The 16,318-nt window shown below is 35.4% G+C and overlaps 1 protein-coding gene across 2 annotated transcripts in view; it reads right to left on the reverse strand.

The window, feature by feature from the left end:
• Window positions 1–16,318, reverse strand: part of NOXY38 (tetratricopeptide repeat (TPR)-containing protein) — a 171,534-nt gene that overhangs the window by 52,842 nt on the left and 102,374 nt on the right. For both annotated transcript variants that reach the window (XM_089815084.1, XM_089815083.1), the window contains exons 11-14: window positions 11,403–11,521; window positions 10,747–11,072; window positions 9,900–10,004; window positions 2,226–2,344 (exon numbers count right to left, since the gene is read on the reverse strand). In XM_089815084.1, the coding sequence (XP_089671210.1) occupies window positions 2,226–2,344; window positions 9,900–10,004; window positions 10,747–11,072; window positions 11,403–11,521 (669 nt within the window). The remainder of the gene's footprint in view (window positions 1–2,225; window positions 2,345–9,899; window positions 10,005–10,746; window positions 11,073–11,402; window positions 11,522–16,318) is intronic.

Raw genomic sequence — 16,318 nt, forward strand, 5'->3', positions numbered from 1 at the left:
GGATAAAATGAGGATCTTGAAGCATATATCCATATTATAAGTATCCTTCTTTATTAAGAGGGAGTTTGACACTTTTTCTAGGCAACATTGGAGCTCAGAAGACTTATAATAAGAGGGACTCAAGAAATACATGGGTGTGACTTAGTGATTTTGATGGGCCTACCTCCATGTACATCATGAGGAAGTATTGGCTTATCACTTGAAGGTTGAAAAGATTAAGATATTCAAAGGAAGTTCAAAAGTTTTTATGAGTAACAAAATGATTTTAATGGACCACACCTTGTAAACATCACAAGAAAATGAAAAGATCCTTAAATAACTTGCATGATCATACACTAGGTACCGAGTACATAAAATTGTTCGATGATATAAAAGTTGGAATTTCACATTGTGGGGGGTAAATTTAATAAACAATGTTCAAATTCCCACTTGAAAACATCTTTAGAGAGGAGATTTAATGATTTGACATTTTGTCATAGAAAGATAAGTAATTCTTACTCTTGAGTATTACAGTTATCTACTTACTATAGTCTCTCTCTTTCTTGGTTATAAACTTATACGTACTATAAGAGTTAATTGTGTTGATCCTTTTCTTTATATCTAAAGATGTTCTTGCAGAAAAAGAAGGTTGGTATGTTTGCTACCAAGATTATTATGCAGGCTCTGGAAGTGAACATTTTTATGATTAAGATTATGAAGAGGGAATCTGACATTGCGTCAGATTAAGAGGGAGCAAATAGAGAACATGATTCTATCAAATTTTTATTTAGACGGAGTCGACCATATCACTTCAGAGGTAAACTTGATATGATTAATGTTTATTGCTTCTTATGCACTTATTAACTAACATCATATGGTTGATGACTATATGCACACAGTGATAAATCTACTCCTGTAGAAAATGCTCAATGACTTAATGTCATGTGACCTTGTGATACTGGTGCACTTATCACAAGGATGAGTTATATCAGTACAAATGACCAAAATGCTGATATTTTTTTACCAAGCCTTTTGCAAAGTCGAAATTGTGTACTTCGGAGGTAACCTTAGTATGACATTGTTGTAAATGCATTTATTAAACTATATATTCATGAATATAAAATTCTTTGCTTGCAAGCCCATTTTGTGAAAAGTGACGACTTTTTTTGTGAAAGGTGACGACCTTTCATGTGTTCTGATCCTATATAAAGTGACGACTTTATTTTAGTTGATATGTCTTCAAACATTGGTTGAATTTAGTGTTATCTTTGTTCATTGGGCCAGATTTTGCCGGACACATTGATAACCTTCATGAGTCTTTTGAGCGATTGCCGAACACCATGAAAATCCATTATGTTTTGTTTTTCTTCTTTCTTTCTCTCTCTTAGTTTAAAAACATAATGATGATTACACCTTATTGTGTAAGCTAAACTTGTTTCAATTTCCTTTGCTAAAGAGGGAGTGTTAAGAAGTTAGCTTGTGTGAAATTGAATCTATTTTGTTTATGTCTATCCTCAAGTTAATATTATATAATTGATTCATTAATTGTGTATATATATATATACATATAATATTATATGTGTGTGTGTGTGTTATATCATTATTATTATTATTATAATTATATATATACACACTTAAGATTATATTAAGAATCTACGTAATGTAATCAGTTTGTATGTAATCAAATTGCTGATAGCACATTATACTCACATAAAGACTATATCATTGTACTGCCAATTGTCTGATTTTAAATGTCTTTATCAAAATCGGCAGATAATAATATGTAATACATACGTTGCATCATGAGTGGAGGTTTTGCTAAAGGCAGATGATTATCGGCTACTATTGATTTTGTAATTTAACTGCGTTAAACTATATTTCAGTCAGATTGATATGATCATGAGATTCATTATAAATGGTAAATCATCATTAGATAAATATTCTTTATACATACATATTATTATATATATAATATATATATTACACATTATATTTTATATATATATATATATGGTTAGTTAAATTAAATATACTAACAAATGATGATTAACTATAGAGACATGTCTCTTCATGAGACATGTCTCCTCCTTCTCATATTTATATGATAAGCAAATCTGCATTTGGAATGCATCAATCAAATTGGCAATATCACTACATTTGCAGAAGTGATCCTAAGATTTAATAGAGGCTACAAGTCAAAATCAAAACAAAATATAGTAAGAGTAAATCAGAAAGTAAAAAATGACCTATCATCACTGCCAACAATTCCCTTGCATTCCACTGGAGCCGCCATTTTCACTCGATTTCCAGAGCCATCAAGAATCTCATGCTCCTTTATATGTAGCACTTTTGCAGCCTCCAAAACCTGAAATCATTAAGACAAACTGTCATGCATAAAAAACAAAAATTTCCATAATGCAACATTTCTAAGATATCAGTGTTTCCCTTGTGATTCTTAGGACTCAAATCCATAATAAACATTATATAAAAGCAAACAGTTACAATAAAACCTTCTAATTACCTCCACAAACCTATACAGCCCATCTGATAATTGTTTAGTCAAAACTGAAATTTCAACAATTCTCAGACATGCTTGAGCCTCTATTGTCTATGTGGTAATTATCAACCATAAATTTCAATTGTGGTTGTAACTGAGAATAAAACTCCTGTTTTAGTCGTCCTTCCAAGTTGTTGGAAATTTTTGCCGCGAGTCCTTTAGGTACGAAGAGCCCTTTAAAACAATTTTCTTCCAAAATACAGTCAAAAAAATCTAGCAGTTCATGGGTGACTAGATTAATGAAATGTCATTTCTGTGGCCTTGAGAAAATAAAATTACTAAAATTAACCAGCTTGTCCTCATACCCCAGGAATAAACATAGAATCACATGATAAGTAGTCACTTACATAGAGAACAAAGATACATTGTTTCGTAGCGATGAGCGTGATTCACAGCCTACCACAACAGTGAGGACTGCTAGGACATCCTTACTGGCGCAAGTTCCTATTTTTACATAAAGCACCTCAGAGCAAACAATGCCATGAAAAAAAATTCCTTTGCAAATGGCATTTAATTTCATGTTTCTCACTTCTATTATATAAAGAGGGCGAGGTTAAGATTATAAAAATAGGGCAGTCGATAATACCACAAGAGGGATGAAACTAAAGACCATTGTCTTAGACAGAGCCATACTTTCAGAACTCATCCAGTACTCGGTAAAACTCACAGTTCACAAGTCCTGGTAAGTCAACACAACTACTCAAGTGTGTGCAGCATGAAGACTCATCCAGTCCCAGGATTAGAACGCAATCTGCCTCCAGCCGCACCAAGCAAAGTTTTTAAACCAAAAACTTCACCTTCTTTTCGTTTTTAAATCTGTTGCATCAATTTCACAGCCAAACAATGCCCTAGCAAGTAAACGAGTGGAGAATACAAGCTTTTGGAATCAACTTGTTAAACAGGTAATTTTTATTTTCTGTTTTATGTTTTCTTGAGTTGAAAATTTGTTAAGAACACTGGAAAAGCAGAGGATAAGCTGTCAAAAATCCTCTCATTTCCATTCATCTCTTTTTCTGCAACACTCATATATAGTTTGGATTCTATTCATTTTAAATGAATGCTTATCATTTTTCTTGTTGCTGATTCTTTTCATGTTAAAACAGCAGTGTCAACTTCAACTTCAACACAATTGAGTGGTAGAAAAGACCGTACAGGAAGCGTGGGATATGAGGAACTATGAAGGACCATGTCACTTGTACTGAATGCAAGCAATCTGTAACAAGTGGAATTAATAGATTAATCATTAAAATACTGCCTTGCTAGAATCCATGCATAAAAATGTAAAAACATGCCCTGCATTGACAAAAGAGATTGCTTGCAGGGCATAAGGGCCTATGGGCATGTCAATGCAGGGCATGTTTTTACATTTTGGGATACTAAGTTACGTACCCGTGAATATAAGTTACATATGGTATTACAGACAATGCAGCTACATATGTATCCAAAGGGAAACTTATCATGCAGAAGAGATGCCTTACTATATCATAGACTCCATGTATTGCACATTGTTTTGATTTAGACTCCATGTATTTCACATTGCTTTGATTTGTTGTTATAAGACACACCAAAGATTGGACTGACAAATATGTGGTTTAAGATACTCAACAAGTTGCCAAATTTATCTATATAACCATATATGGTTCCTTCCTTCGATAAGGAAACACATATATGGCATTGGAGCTTGTGTGACTAGTAGTGACACAATTTGCCACCACATCCTCACTTTACGAAGAATTCTTGCCGTGATTCCTCATCTCAAGTAAATGCTGAAGTTTGATGCTTGGTTGGAATTTTCATTTTCCAAAAACGATAAGTTGAGAAGTCTGCAAGAACAGTTTTTTGTGACACATTCATTAAAAGTGGAGAGGGGTTAATCAAGGTAGGTAACAAATACAAAAAGTTGTAGGATAATGGATGAAAACTCATAGGCAAATATAATCAACAAACAAAAGCCTGTTGGTTGCAAGAATCAGTGGATGAAAACTCTTTGAAAGAATACTGGTATTTCATGGATTTGCAATGAAGTTTAGAAGTTCATTTAAATATTATTTGTTGCAAAATTGTAGTTAGTATGTTATTGTTGCTGTAACGACTGTCATAACAGCACTTTGTTATAGCAATCAGATTATAATCCAAGTTGCTACAGGAGTTTGATTATCACCACACATCACATGCGCTTTTCAAAAGCTTCGCAAGGAAGGAATTCCCGAAACCAGTTGGGACCCAATATGCATCCTACTTCATTCTTTTGGAGAGAATGATTGAGCTGCAGGAGCCATTGCAACTCATGGTTATGACGAATGAGTGGAATAGGTGGGATGGGTCTAGGAAAGGGCAAGGGATGAGCGTGAAGGAGACAATGAAGAGCAATGTATTTTGGAGTGATACAAAATACATTGTCTTTCATCACTCCAATTTTCTAGGTCATCAAATATGGGGATGGGATGTAGCCTCCCCTTGGAGTTCCCGAAACCAATTGGGACCCGATATGCATCCTACTTCATTCTTTTGGAGAGAATGACTGAGCTGTAGGAGCCATTGCAACTCATAGTTATGACAAATGAGTGGGATAGGTGGGATGGGTCTAGGAAAGAGCAGGGGATGAATGTGAAGGAGACAATGAAGAGCGATGTATTTTGGAGTGATGCAAAACACATTGTCTCTCATCAGTCCAGTTTTCTAGGTCATCAAATATGGGGGTGGGGATGTAGCCTCCCTTGGAGAGCTGTATGAGTGCTTTGATCCTATGCTTGGCCAGATGAACAGTTGAGCAAGAGAGGGACCCCAGTTTAGCATTTTACACTGAGCACATTCGGCCTATTATTCAGCGTAGATGGGATAGCCTCAACACTCCCTTACACATTGCTTCTTATGCATTGAATCCTAGGTGGTACATGCCTGGGCCTAGAAGAGTTACACCATTGAATGATGATAAGGTTATCAATTTAGCACACTTGCACTTGAAAGTTCGAAATTAGTACACTTGCACTTATGAATATTTATTTATTTTAATTTACTGATTTTAAAATTTGAATTTCAGGTGACGGAAGGATTCTTAAAGTGCATTGATAGGATATGTGACATTGAGACAACGGGGAAGGTTCGCGCTCAGTGGATCAAACTTGCTACTCTCAGGGGCTATCCAACAAGAGCAAAGGCCGACAAAAACAATGGCACAAGAGGATCCCATTTTGTGGAGTAACTGTCATGGACCCAAATCAACAACTACCATACTGGCCAGAACTGTCTCCTGTTTCAGGTTTCTTGTCCTTCAAGTTTAGAACCTTTACTTTTCACTTTTAATTTTAGTTATGAATTTCAATTTTCTGATTCTCATACTACTTATTTAATTGCTATCTTAGGTATCTAGTTCTTCAGCTTCTAAGAAGATTTGGTCTACTTATAGCTTCATCCACTCTCTTAAGAGGAATAGACTTACCTCTAAGAAAGCAGAGAAGCTAGTGGTTGTACAGTGTGCCTTGCATATCAAAGATCGCAAGTCATGTGTGTACAAAGAGAGCTCTGCAGCATGATGGGATGCAAAGCCAAAAGAGCCATCACAGGTTGATGAGGATGCAAATTCTTTTGATTCAAGGTCAGTTGGTGTTCCTCTTGTGGCTGAGAGTTCGAATGATGAGTTTGTTGAGCATCAGCCTCAGCTTGACATGGATGATTAGAGGCCTCTAGGCAGCGTCTACTGCATTTTGGCAGCCCTTAGGCCTTTAGTACTTGACATTCTGTCTTTTGTTTTGTAGTTTGTACTTGATTTTTATATTGAGGCCCCTTTGTCCCCCCATCTCAGAAACTTGTCCCACCATCCCCATGTCCCTCAGGCTGGTGCAACTATGCTCAGATGTTATAAATGTTTCAGCATCTTCAGCCATGTATCACAGAAAAAGCTATTGATTTGAACCACCAATCAGATTTCAGAAGAGGAAACTTTCAACATGGTAAGCGCAGGCAATATTGTTGTTGCATATTTACAAGGCATTGTCATTTGATCAGCTTAAAAGTGTAATGTACAATATAGTATCTATGAAAACAATTATATGTTTGAAGTCCTACCACTAGTGGTAAATAAAATAAAATAGTATGGGGTTTTGTAGAGGTACAAACTTCTAGTACATTAGCTACAGAAAAATAAAAAATATAGAAAAATGCAACCACATTTGGTGCATCATGTAATATTATATTTTATATTAATAATGATATTTGAATCTCTGATAGTATAATACTTCAGAATTTATCAATGATATAATAATAATCATAAACAAAGATTGTATAAGTTGTCAATTTTGGTCCCCACTCACAAACCCCCACATTATAATCAAGTTTCTTATGTCACAAGAGATCCCAATAATTGGTGGTAGTTATAAGTGGAGACTTTAATAGGAGTGAAGAGCAGAAACCCTCATGGGAGTCTAACTGCAATGCCCCTGGTGGAATCGAAGGACGACAATCATCGTGTGGATCTAGGGAAACAACCTCAATAGAGTCCTGGGGCAACTGCCATTTTCACCAATTTGTCAATTTACGATGAAACAACAATAACCTTCTTAGCGTGTGCCATTTTCGCAAATTTGTCACTTAGTGGTGAAAAGTGAAATTAAGTATTTAGAACACATTTTTTTATAATAATGTTTTTAAAATAAATATATAAAACTTTTGGTTTGGGTGACTCTTAGGTCCACTTACATTCACCAAGGAGATGCCTAGGTTTGGCAAGGTGCCTAGGCAACTTGCTAGGCAACTATACCCAATTTGGTTGTAGGACTCCTACTCACACCTATTTGGTAAGAGACCAAGACCTTAAAGGCACTGTGGTACATTGATGTTGCTTTAAAGGAGATGAAAACTCTTTTTGCTGATTTAGAAAGATAATGTTTCTAAAAGAAACAAACGTAAGTAAAGACAAAAATAGACACTATCAGATAATCTAAAAACTAAGATGACCATTAAGATAAGATAAATTTAATAATGTCCAGCAAGAGACCACAGGGATCTATTGAACTGAAAAGAATACAAGGAGCAAACAGCCAGCAACAAGAGAACCAAACACTGTCTGCAAAGAGAACAAGAAGCAAAGGCAGCAAGAGAACAACCACCTGGAGAACCAACTACTCCTCACAAGCGTGAAGTAGTCAAAAATCGGGGGTTAACGCCTCAAGTGAGGGTGAGCCCCGGATCATCTTGAAGAACTGCTTAGAACAGGGTGAAGCCACTGAATATACTCTCTGTGAGGTCTCACAGATCTCGTGTGGTCCAGAAAGTGCCCAAGGGGATGATTAGAAAACTGCGATGGAGAATGAGAAGCAAAGAACGAGTTGATGAGATGGTCAAAAGGTAGTGTGGTGGAAGTTTGAGGCTGAAGGATATGGTCCTGAAGCCGCAAGGTCTCTTGAAGATAAAGTGTAAGACATCATCTGTGTAACTGAAGAAAGATGAGAGGGGAAACGCACCACCTGAAAGGGCAATAGAGCCTCCCTCTGATCTCATAAAAGATGGGGCAATGAAAGATAAAGTGGGTCTCCAATTCCGCCTCCCTGAGCCGGTAAAGACGACAAGTTCTATCCTCCCTATCAAAATAGTGATCAGTCTGCTTACATAGCCGATGAGAGCCCACTTTGAAAGAACCCGAAGAGATGCAGAGGGCATTAAAGAAACACTACAATATTCTAGTACCCTCCCTTAATGGTCATCGTGTATCTACCACGCAAGGGACAACACATGTCTTGTGGTCATAAATTCCTCTAGAGCATTCTACAACTGCTAAGACCCTCCCTAGATCTGTATAATGTCAATAACCAAGGGTAGCTAAAATTGGTCCAGAATAAATAGAGAAGGCTACCCCCTTCTTCAGATTGCTCTACAACAAGAACAAGAGCATGCCACTGACTCTGCCACTAAGATGAATTTGCCTCTAACCCTCCCACAACTTTTAACTAGAAAACATGACAAAAAACATCCAACCTAATAACATCAAACAAAACTGTCTATCAAACATCAAAATCAGATATGCACTTTCATTCGTCTTAATTTCTAAATTTCTAAATTGTCTCATCTAACCTCTATTGACTCTAAATTAGGTTAATAGGATTTTATTGAGTTATTGTGGTTAACAGTAGTTTTGGAAAGGAAATAATTATTATAGTTCTTTGCAATATTACGATTTTAATTTGCAACTTCTGAATTATATCAATCTCTAACAAGGTGGCTCCATCATGGCTCCCAACCCAAAAGAAAAATTAAACCACCTGCCCATTTTGTTTCTTATGATGAAGTACATATATGATCTTTTATTATTGCACAAATAATATAACTATTTTCCATGAAAAAAAAGGAAGTTGACAGGACTAAACTGCATCCCAAAACCATGCAAAGTTGCAAAAAGCAAAAGCTTCAAAGAAGGAAACAAAACCCATGTCCTTTACTGTTTACCACACACCAAACCAAATTTCATCCTTTAATGGATCAGTAGTACATATGCTTTTTCTCACAAATCTCCCTTGATTTTATATATGTTCTTTTTTCCTGATAAACTCTTCTTTTGTTTTATGATGTATCCCTTCGGCTCTACACATCTATACATATCAAATTCTCTCTCTTTATATCTTCACATCCAAATGAAAAGTTGTATCTCTTTGAAAAGATACGTTCATTAGAAAAAAGTCATCCCTTTCCAAAATAATCACTGCCTTTTGGAAACTCATTCCAAACATTTCTAATTTCTATCGCTGACTTTATAGAGCTGCCATCAAACATTTTATTTAAGCTCGGATATTTCCATATTTGTGCCCTCTCACAAAGAATCACTGCTCTTATGAAGGTATAAATGCCACTAAGTATAAGTGCTGCTTATTATATGGGCAAAAATACCTTAGTGTAGTTGGCACCAAGAAACATGGTATGTTTATAATGAGGCAGATTCTCATACAAATCAGAATATAAATGTTTCTCTCAATCAGCCAGCATAAGTGCTAAACATATTTTGAATGTAACAATAAGCCTGTATTTTGATCTACTCAATTATCTTTATGCCTCAAAACTTGTGTTTAAGTACTCTAAATATTATGATCTGCTCTTAAAACAACTAGTCGTCTTTGGCCTTATTTCATGTGATTTATCCTTTGACAACAATTACCCTTTGACATAGATGGCAATAAACTTGCCAACGATCTTCCCTACAAATCCATGATATCAATGACATTATTCTAACTGAAAGCGATCAAAATTTATCCAAATTATGAAGAAAAAAATTTCAGTAAATATGCACATGAAAAGTGCTCAAAATAAATTCCCAAAGGATAGTTGATTAATCTAGACAAGTTTAAAGAGACAATTATTCATTCAATTCGAAGGTTACCTTTTCATGAAATTTATCATTCCAGCATATCTTTTTGCCATTGTCAACAGAACCATATAGAAGAGAATCAGATTTGTCACCTTGAAGGATCCCAGGAATAATACTCTGCAAGAATAGATCCAAAAACTAATTTTAGTTGTTAAGTACTTAGATCAAATAAGCAAGAAATGGTCGCATGCTTAGCATGATGGAATTGAAATTCTTCTCTGCACAATATCTAGAAAAACCGTGCGAATCACAAAGGGTATGCCTAATGAAATGATCGCTTATGGAAAAAAAATGCATACAACTATGCAGGACAAATGATCCAAAACTGCACCATACAGGAAGCAACATGAAAAAAAGAAATCTTATTGACATCTATATTGCTCAAAAAGTAGTTGATAGAGCTATAATGGGTTTATATAAATTTAGACAGTTGGCCTCATCTAAAGCTAAAATTTACAGAGTACTGATAAGATAACAAGTAATGTAAGTGTCTAAGGAATTATGGTTGAATAATATTTGGGATCAGTCACAAGAGAGTGACCCATTGTCAAATTCAAAATGATGCAATAAGCTGGCCCATTATTCCAACAGAAATGTGGCAAGCTTATCCCACATAATGTTAAGGAGACCCATAATCTCAAACAAGATTTTGCATAAAAAGGAATACTAAATAAACATAAAACATATCTAAATTAAAACTGCTATGGAACAAACAAGTTTCCAATCTACACCACCATCAATGAAATGGTTCACAATGACCCATGATAAGAACATATGCCTACAATTGTGCAATTATTAACTTATAGTGCAAAGAAAAGGTATATTGCCAACTAATTCTAATACATGTAGAAAATCTCACCTGTGCAACAACCCTGTGACCTCTGTAATCAACAATTGCCATGGCTAAAGTGTAGAGCCCTGAAATATCTGCATTATTGTATGCCTTTGTTCCCTTTAAATCATTATTTGCCGATGCATAGGTTGCCTGCTCACTATCAATCAATTGTGAAGTGTCATTCTCTAAAAGGGCCACATCAGGATCAGTTTCATCTTTGGCAATCAAAACTTCTACTTCTGTTTCCTCACTTTCAGGTTCCTTCACCTCATCCAATATGACATCTGAAACGTTTTGATTCAATAAGGCTTCACCCTTAGGAGTTTCAACATTGTTAACATCCTTCTGATCTGCCAAGGCATCACATCTTTAGAGATAGAATATATAGACAAACTATGTACATAAAACGTATCCCTTCGAGTCATTGCTCAAAACCGGGATACACACATAGTTTACTAAACTAATTCCCATTAGTAAACCTATTAATATTATTAATGTAGATATGAATCTACAAATATGATCTATTCTATCTATCGATTTTATCGACGGGTGAGGTGATCCTTAATCTTTCTACTAAGATCTTAGAAATTCAGTATTTTCATTTATGACTATAATTAAGGGGTCAAAATGGAAAGAACATTTAACGTTTTATAAATATAAATGAGCAAATTATTTATTACCTTCATCATTCGCTAATGCACTAGCATTGTCTAAACTTGTCTTCTGTTCATATGATTGCTGCATTTGTGTGAAGTCGGCATCAACAGCAAAGCTAAAGAATATGTTGTTGTGAACATACCTGGAGTAATATGAGAAGACTACATGAATCAGCGATATTTATATATTAAAATGATAATAGGACTGAAATGGACACATTCTTTTCATAACCACAAACAACTCTGCCCTCCATTTTCATTAAGGAAAATGGACTTTTAAGCATTAAGCCACATATTTCTACTGCAGGTTCAACACGTCACATCATTTTTAGCACATAAACTTATATTTGCAACTATTTTATAGATTATAAGTGGAAAAATAACAAATATCATCTCCTGCTACTGTGTCCATGAATCGGGCTTCTACAAATCAAAAGTTATCTATAATTTATTGAACTGGTCTACTGAGAGGATCATCCATTAACAAGTGAAAAGTATAATCTGAACCTAATTACAAAAAACTGCATTCTCCAGGGCCCATTATCTTTGTGTTTTCAAACCAAAAAATAGACTAATAACTACATAAGAGCACTGTTAGTCTCCTTATGCTTAATAAAATCCTGATGATGGATCACAGAGTGTGATCCAAACTGTAGATGCTGAAAATTCCACGCAATCAAATCCAGAGGCAGCGATAGTAAATAAATAGAGTACTATTTTGCACACATGCAGAAGAAGGATCTGAGATAAATGCTTAGTATCCTTGACTAGTTAATTACAACAAGCACTTTCTGAATTTTAAAAATTTTCCAGTGTTTCACCAAGTTTTGGAGATGCAAAAAAAAATTCTTGAATTGTGAGACAGCAAAACATTTTCTGGAATTTGGGAACAGGACAGGGGCAGTGAGGGTGGCTATAAAAAGGAGTCTTAAAATTGTGTTCAAATTTTTTAAATACAAATAAATCAACAAAGTCTAAGTTATAACATAAACGAAACAATATAAACAGAATTTTTTAAAATTGTGTACAAAAACAATAAATTGATTCTATAATCCCTCTGGTAGAAATAGTATGAAGCATGATTTATGTTGATAGATGCCACAGGGAGACATGTTTTGTCAATCATAGGAAATAGTTAAATACTAATAAGGTATACTGTTCCTTTTCCTCATCCTCAATTTTCATGTATAATGGCTCAAGGAATTTTTTGAGGGGTTGGGACACCTTTGTCTGCCCCTTTCGAACCTGATTGTATTTTGAAGATTTATTCTCTTTTAATGTATTTCATGTGCGGAACACCATAAAGTACCTGTAGCCATCATGGGACACCAGGGAGTCCCCAAAGCACCACAAAAAGGGGCATCCCCTTTTAACTTACCAAATTCCCGGGATGTGACCCCACCTGAGGGTTACAAACAGCAAATTTTTCCCAATGACAGGATGATCACTGATTTTTTGTTTCTCTACTGTGAATATCTTGTTCTAGCATAGTGAAGGAAGTGTTGGAAGTAATTGGGACTCTGGCTCACTCAAAACTGTATAAGATGTACTGATTTCCCTGTCCACTGCAATTTAAGGAAACCTCATTTTCAATTAAACGCGAGTTTCATTGTACAAGTTTTTTCTCAAAGCAAATCACTGCCAGCTTGAGTTAAATCGGAATGCTAGCATCTTACTAGACTTTGCAATCAACAAACAATTAATCATGATTACCACTGAGCTTCCTGAGATTGTTATAAATGGTGTTGTTGTATATCCAAATCAAAACACCTGTGCATTCAAAAACTGAGTGAGGAAATGCCTTGAAGAACTCTCGTCCCAGTTTCAGGCTGACATTGATTTTCTGTAGATCTGCAACTTTTTGGAGTGAGACAGCCACTCACACTAAGCATCTAGGAGATTGTACTTGAATTTTGCCAGGGCCATTAACAGGGTGAAAGTGCAGTTACTGCAGACATTAAGGTGGTTAACTATTGAGCAGCAATTACCTCTTGGTTATGAGCAGAATGTTAAGAAAGCTATGCAGCAGACTTGGGAGTGTTTAGGAAGAGATCAATACAGGATTAGAAAGTAGTTGAAAGTTTCTGAAGATAGATTACAAAGGAGGACACCTTAGAGAAAGACGGCAATGTAAAATTAAAAGATTGCAAGTTGGCAACCTCATATTCTTCCATCAAGGCCCAGCATTTCTTGCTCAGGCCACAACCAGTGACTATTGTTAAACTTGAATCACAATTGTCAAGCCCGGTAACCAATCTAAACAATATTCAATTACTCCTTGTTAATACTGTTACTGTACTTTTTTAGAACATACTTGAGAACAGTGGGAGGAATAGTATAATATTTCTTAGCAACATTTTAAAAGAGTAACTTCTATAAAAGAAAAGCCATTTTCTACCTTTCATCCATGTTTTTTAAATTCTATATGCAACTGCCCCAGGGAGAAAGAAAGAAAAATCCATTTCATCTTGATTTACAAAGGCCACTATAATTTTTCTGCAAGATGCACTGTCATGAAATATCCTCAACTTTTAAGACTGGATAATTTTATATGCAGAATAAGAGGCTTGCCTTGGCCACCCATGTTCAGGGAGCTGCTTGCTGCTGTATACAGTACAAAGTCAAACTGAATAGCAGCCCTTTCCAGACAGACTGTCGTCTAATTAAATGCCCCTTCGCATGCAGCATCATGTTTAGGAAAAGTGGAGGGAGTTTCCATAATTACAGGAATAAGATTTCGTAGGTTCCAATGAGATTTGACAGGAGAGATGCAAGCCAGTCAGGTCCCAACCAAAGTGTTGAAGTTAGTTTTAGATCACTTGAGACATTAATTAATTAATCATTTATCCATAACAAAATCAAAATACTGATCCTGGAGTCGATGTCATTCAGAGTATTATTAATCTGCAAATTCATTATTGTCAATTCCAAGAGTCACCAACTCCAGACTGTATCATCGCGATAACTAGTTATCCTCTACATCATCAGCAGTAATAACAACACTGATTTAACGGTATGACTTTCAAACAACAATGACTCACTAAGTTCGATTAATCTAGTTTATTGAACCAGTGCTATTCAAAAGGATGTGATCAGTTATTCAAACAGCTGCTGTCTATGTATTTAATGAAGTCTCTAATCTAATTCAATTACACACTACAAACATAAAACAATCTGAGATCAAGGAATATTGATAATTGATCCACATGGGAAATCTATTAATACTTGGATTGGTTAATAATTAATACTGAAAATCGATTTAATTCTTACTTGCAGAGATCAACTTGCCGCCATCTACGTATTCGAGAGGATTTTAACCTTGCATGCAGTTAGACTTATATATATAGACATACAGCAATCTTTTCATCTGGAGAGTTTAAATGCATTAAGTTTGATATCGCTACAGAGCTAAAATTGTGAAATATAAAATTGCTATCAGTCTGATTAAAATTCAGCATAGCATCATAGCAGGTTTTAAAAACATCATAAGCAGACATATGATACTAGAAATTTAGACAATTGATCTCCTTTCCTCTAAGGATATTCCACTGTCAAGATGGTGAATGAATTGAAGCTTGGGTGTAGGCTAGTAGGCACTACAAATTCCACATCTTGGAAGTTTTGAATGATGCTGGCCTTAGATGAAAATGTCCTGGATGTTTTGTGCTAGAAAATAATGCTTCACCAACTAATGAATAAAAGTTAGCACAATGGAGGAAAATAACACAAAGGCAATCAAGATGATAGCAGACTCCGTAAAGAATCACATTGTGCCAATCATCGCTAAACTTCAAACACCTAGAGAAATGTTCATGAAATTGGAGCATATGTATGATATCAACAATACAAGCAGAACACTTCGATTAAAACAAAAATTGCATCACATCAAAATGATTGGAGGGAAATCAATAATCTCTTATTTTAAGAAAATTACAGAACTCAGAGATCAACTCTCCACCATTGGACATATTGTTGATAGCAAAGAATTGTCAATGTTGGCTCTACATGGACTTCCTAATTCATGGGAATATTTCATTCAAGGGTAAGTGCAAGATCAAAGTTTCTTAAATTTGATCAGTCGAAGGCAGATTGTATACAAATGGAATCAAGATTGATTACAAAAGACATCAGCAAAACCTCTACAAGTGAATATATTCATGGCCTTACCTTACATCCCTCAGAGAAGAAGGGTAAGATAAATCCCTTCAAAAGAAGAAAGATAAGAAATTCCATAACGGCTCTACATTCAAAGGAAGAAAGGATATATCAAAAGTCCAATACTTTTAAGTTTAATAAATATAGTCACTATGCAACAAGGGGTATCCAAACGGGTCTAAGCCTCAAGCTTCCATTGCTGAAGATGGTAAACTTTTCTGAAAAAGGATTCAGATTGATTCATATTCTACTCAGCCCTCCCATGTCACGTCTACGGACTATAGCACTAGACAAATTGACAACAGTGGATCTTGACACATTACCAGATTTAGACGACATTTCAAAGAGTTAATAGAGAGCAATTCATTTGATCAAGTGACCATTGGAGATGGCTTCAGTTATTCTGTAGAAGTTGTGACGGCTTCTCTTAAGTTAAACTCAGGCATTTCCTCGCAATTACATTAATTACTATTTGTTCCAGGGATCAAGTGAAATCTTGTCTCTCATATTGCATTTGCAAGTCGCCAAGTTCCTCAATTCATGATTTATTGGAATTTTTTATGGACATCTTTACAGACTTTGCACTATACCTACTCAATCTTTAATTCATGATTCATTAAGGAATTGTGAAATTTGGCATAGAAGACTGGGTCACCTACACTTCCATGCACTGCCCACTATGGAGAAGATAGTTACTGGTATTCCAGTACATAACCATGAGCATGAAGAACCCTGTAAAGGGTGTGCATTATGTAAGAACACTAAAGGTACATTTCATAGTAGTG

Source organism: Cupressus sempervirens, chromosome 2, assembly GCF_028749045.1.
Source record: "Cupressus sempervirens isolate cs-2001-9-10 chromosome 2, ASM2874904v1, whole genome shotgun sequence".
Taxonomy (NCBI): domain Eukaryota; kingdom Viridiplantae; phylum Streptophyta; class Pinopsida; order Cupressales; family Cupressaceae; genus Cupressus; species Cupressus sempervirens.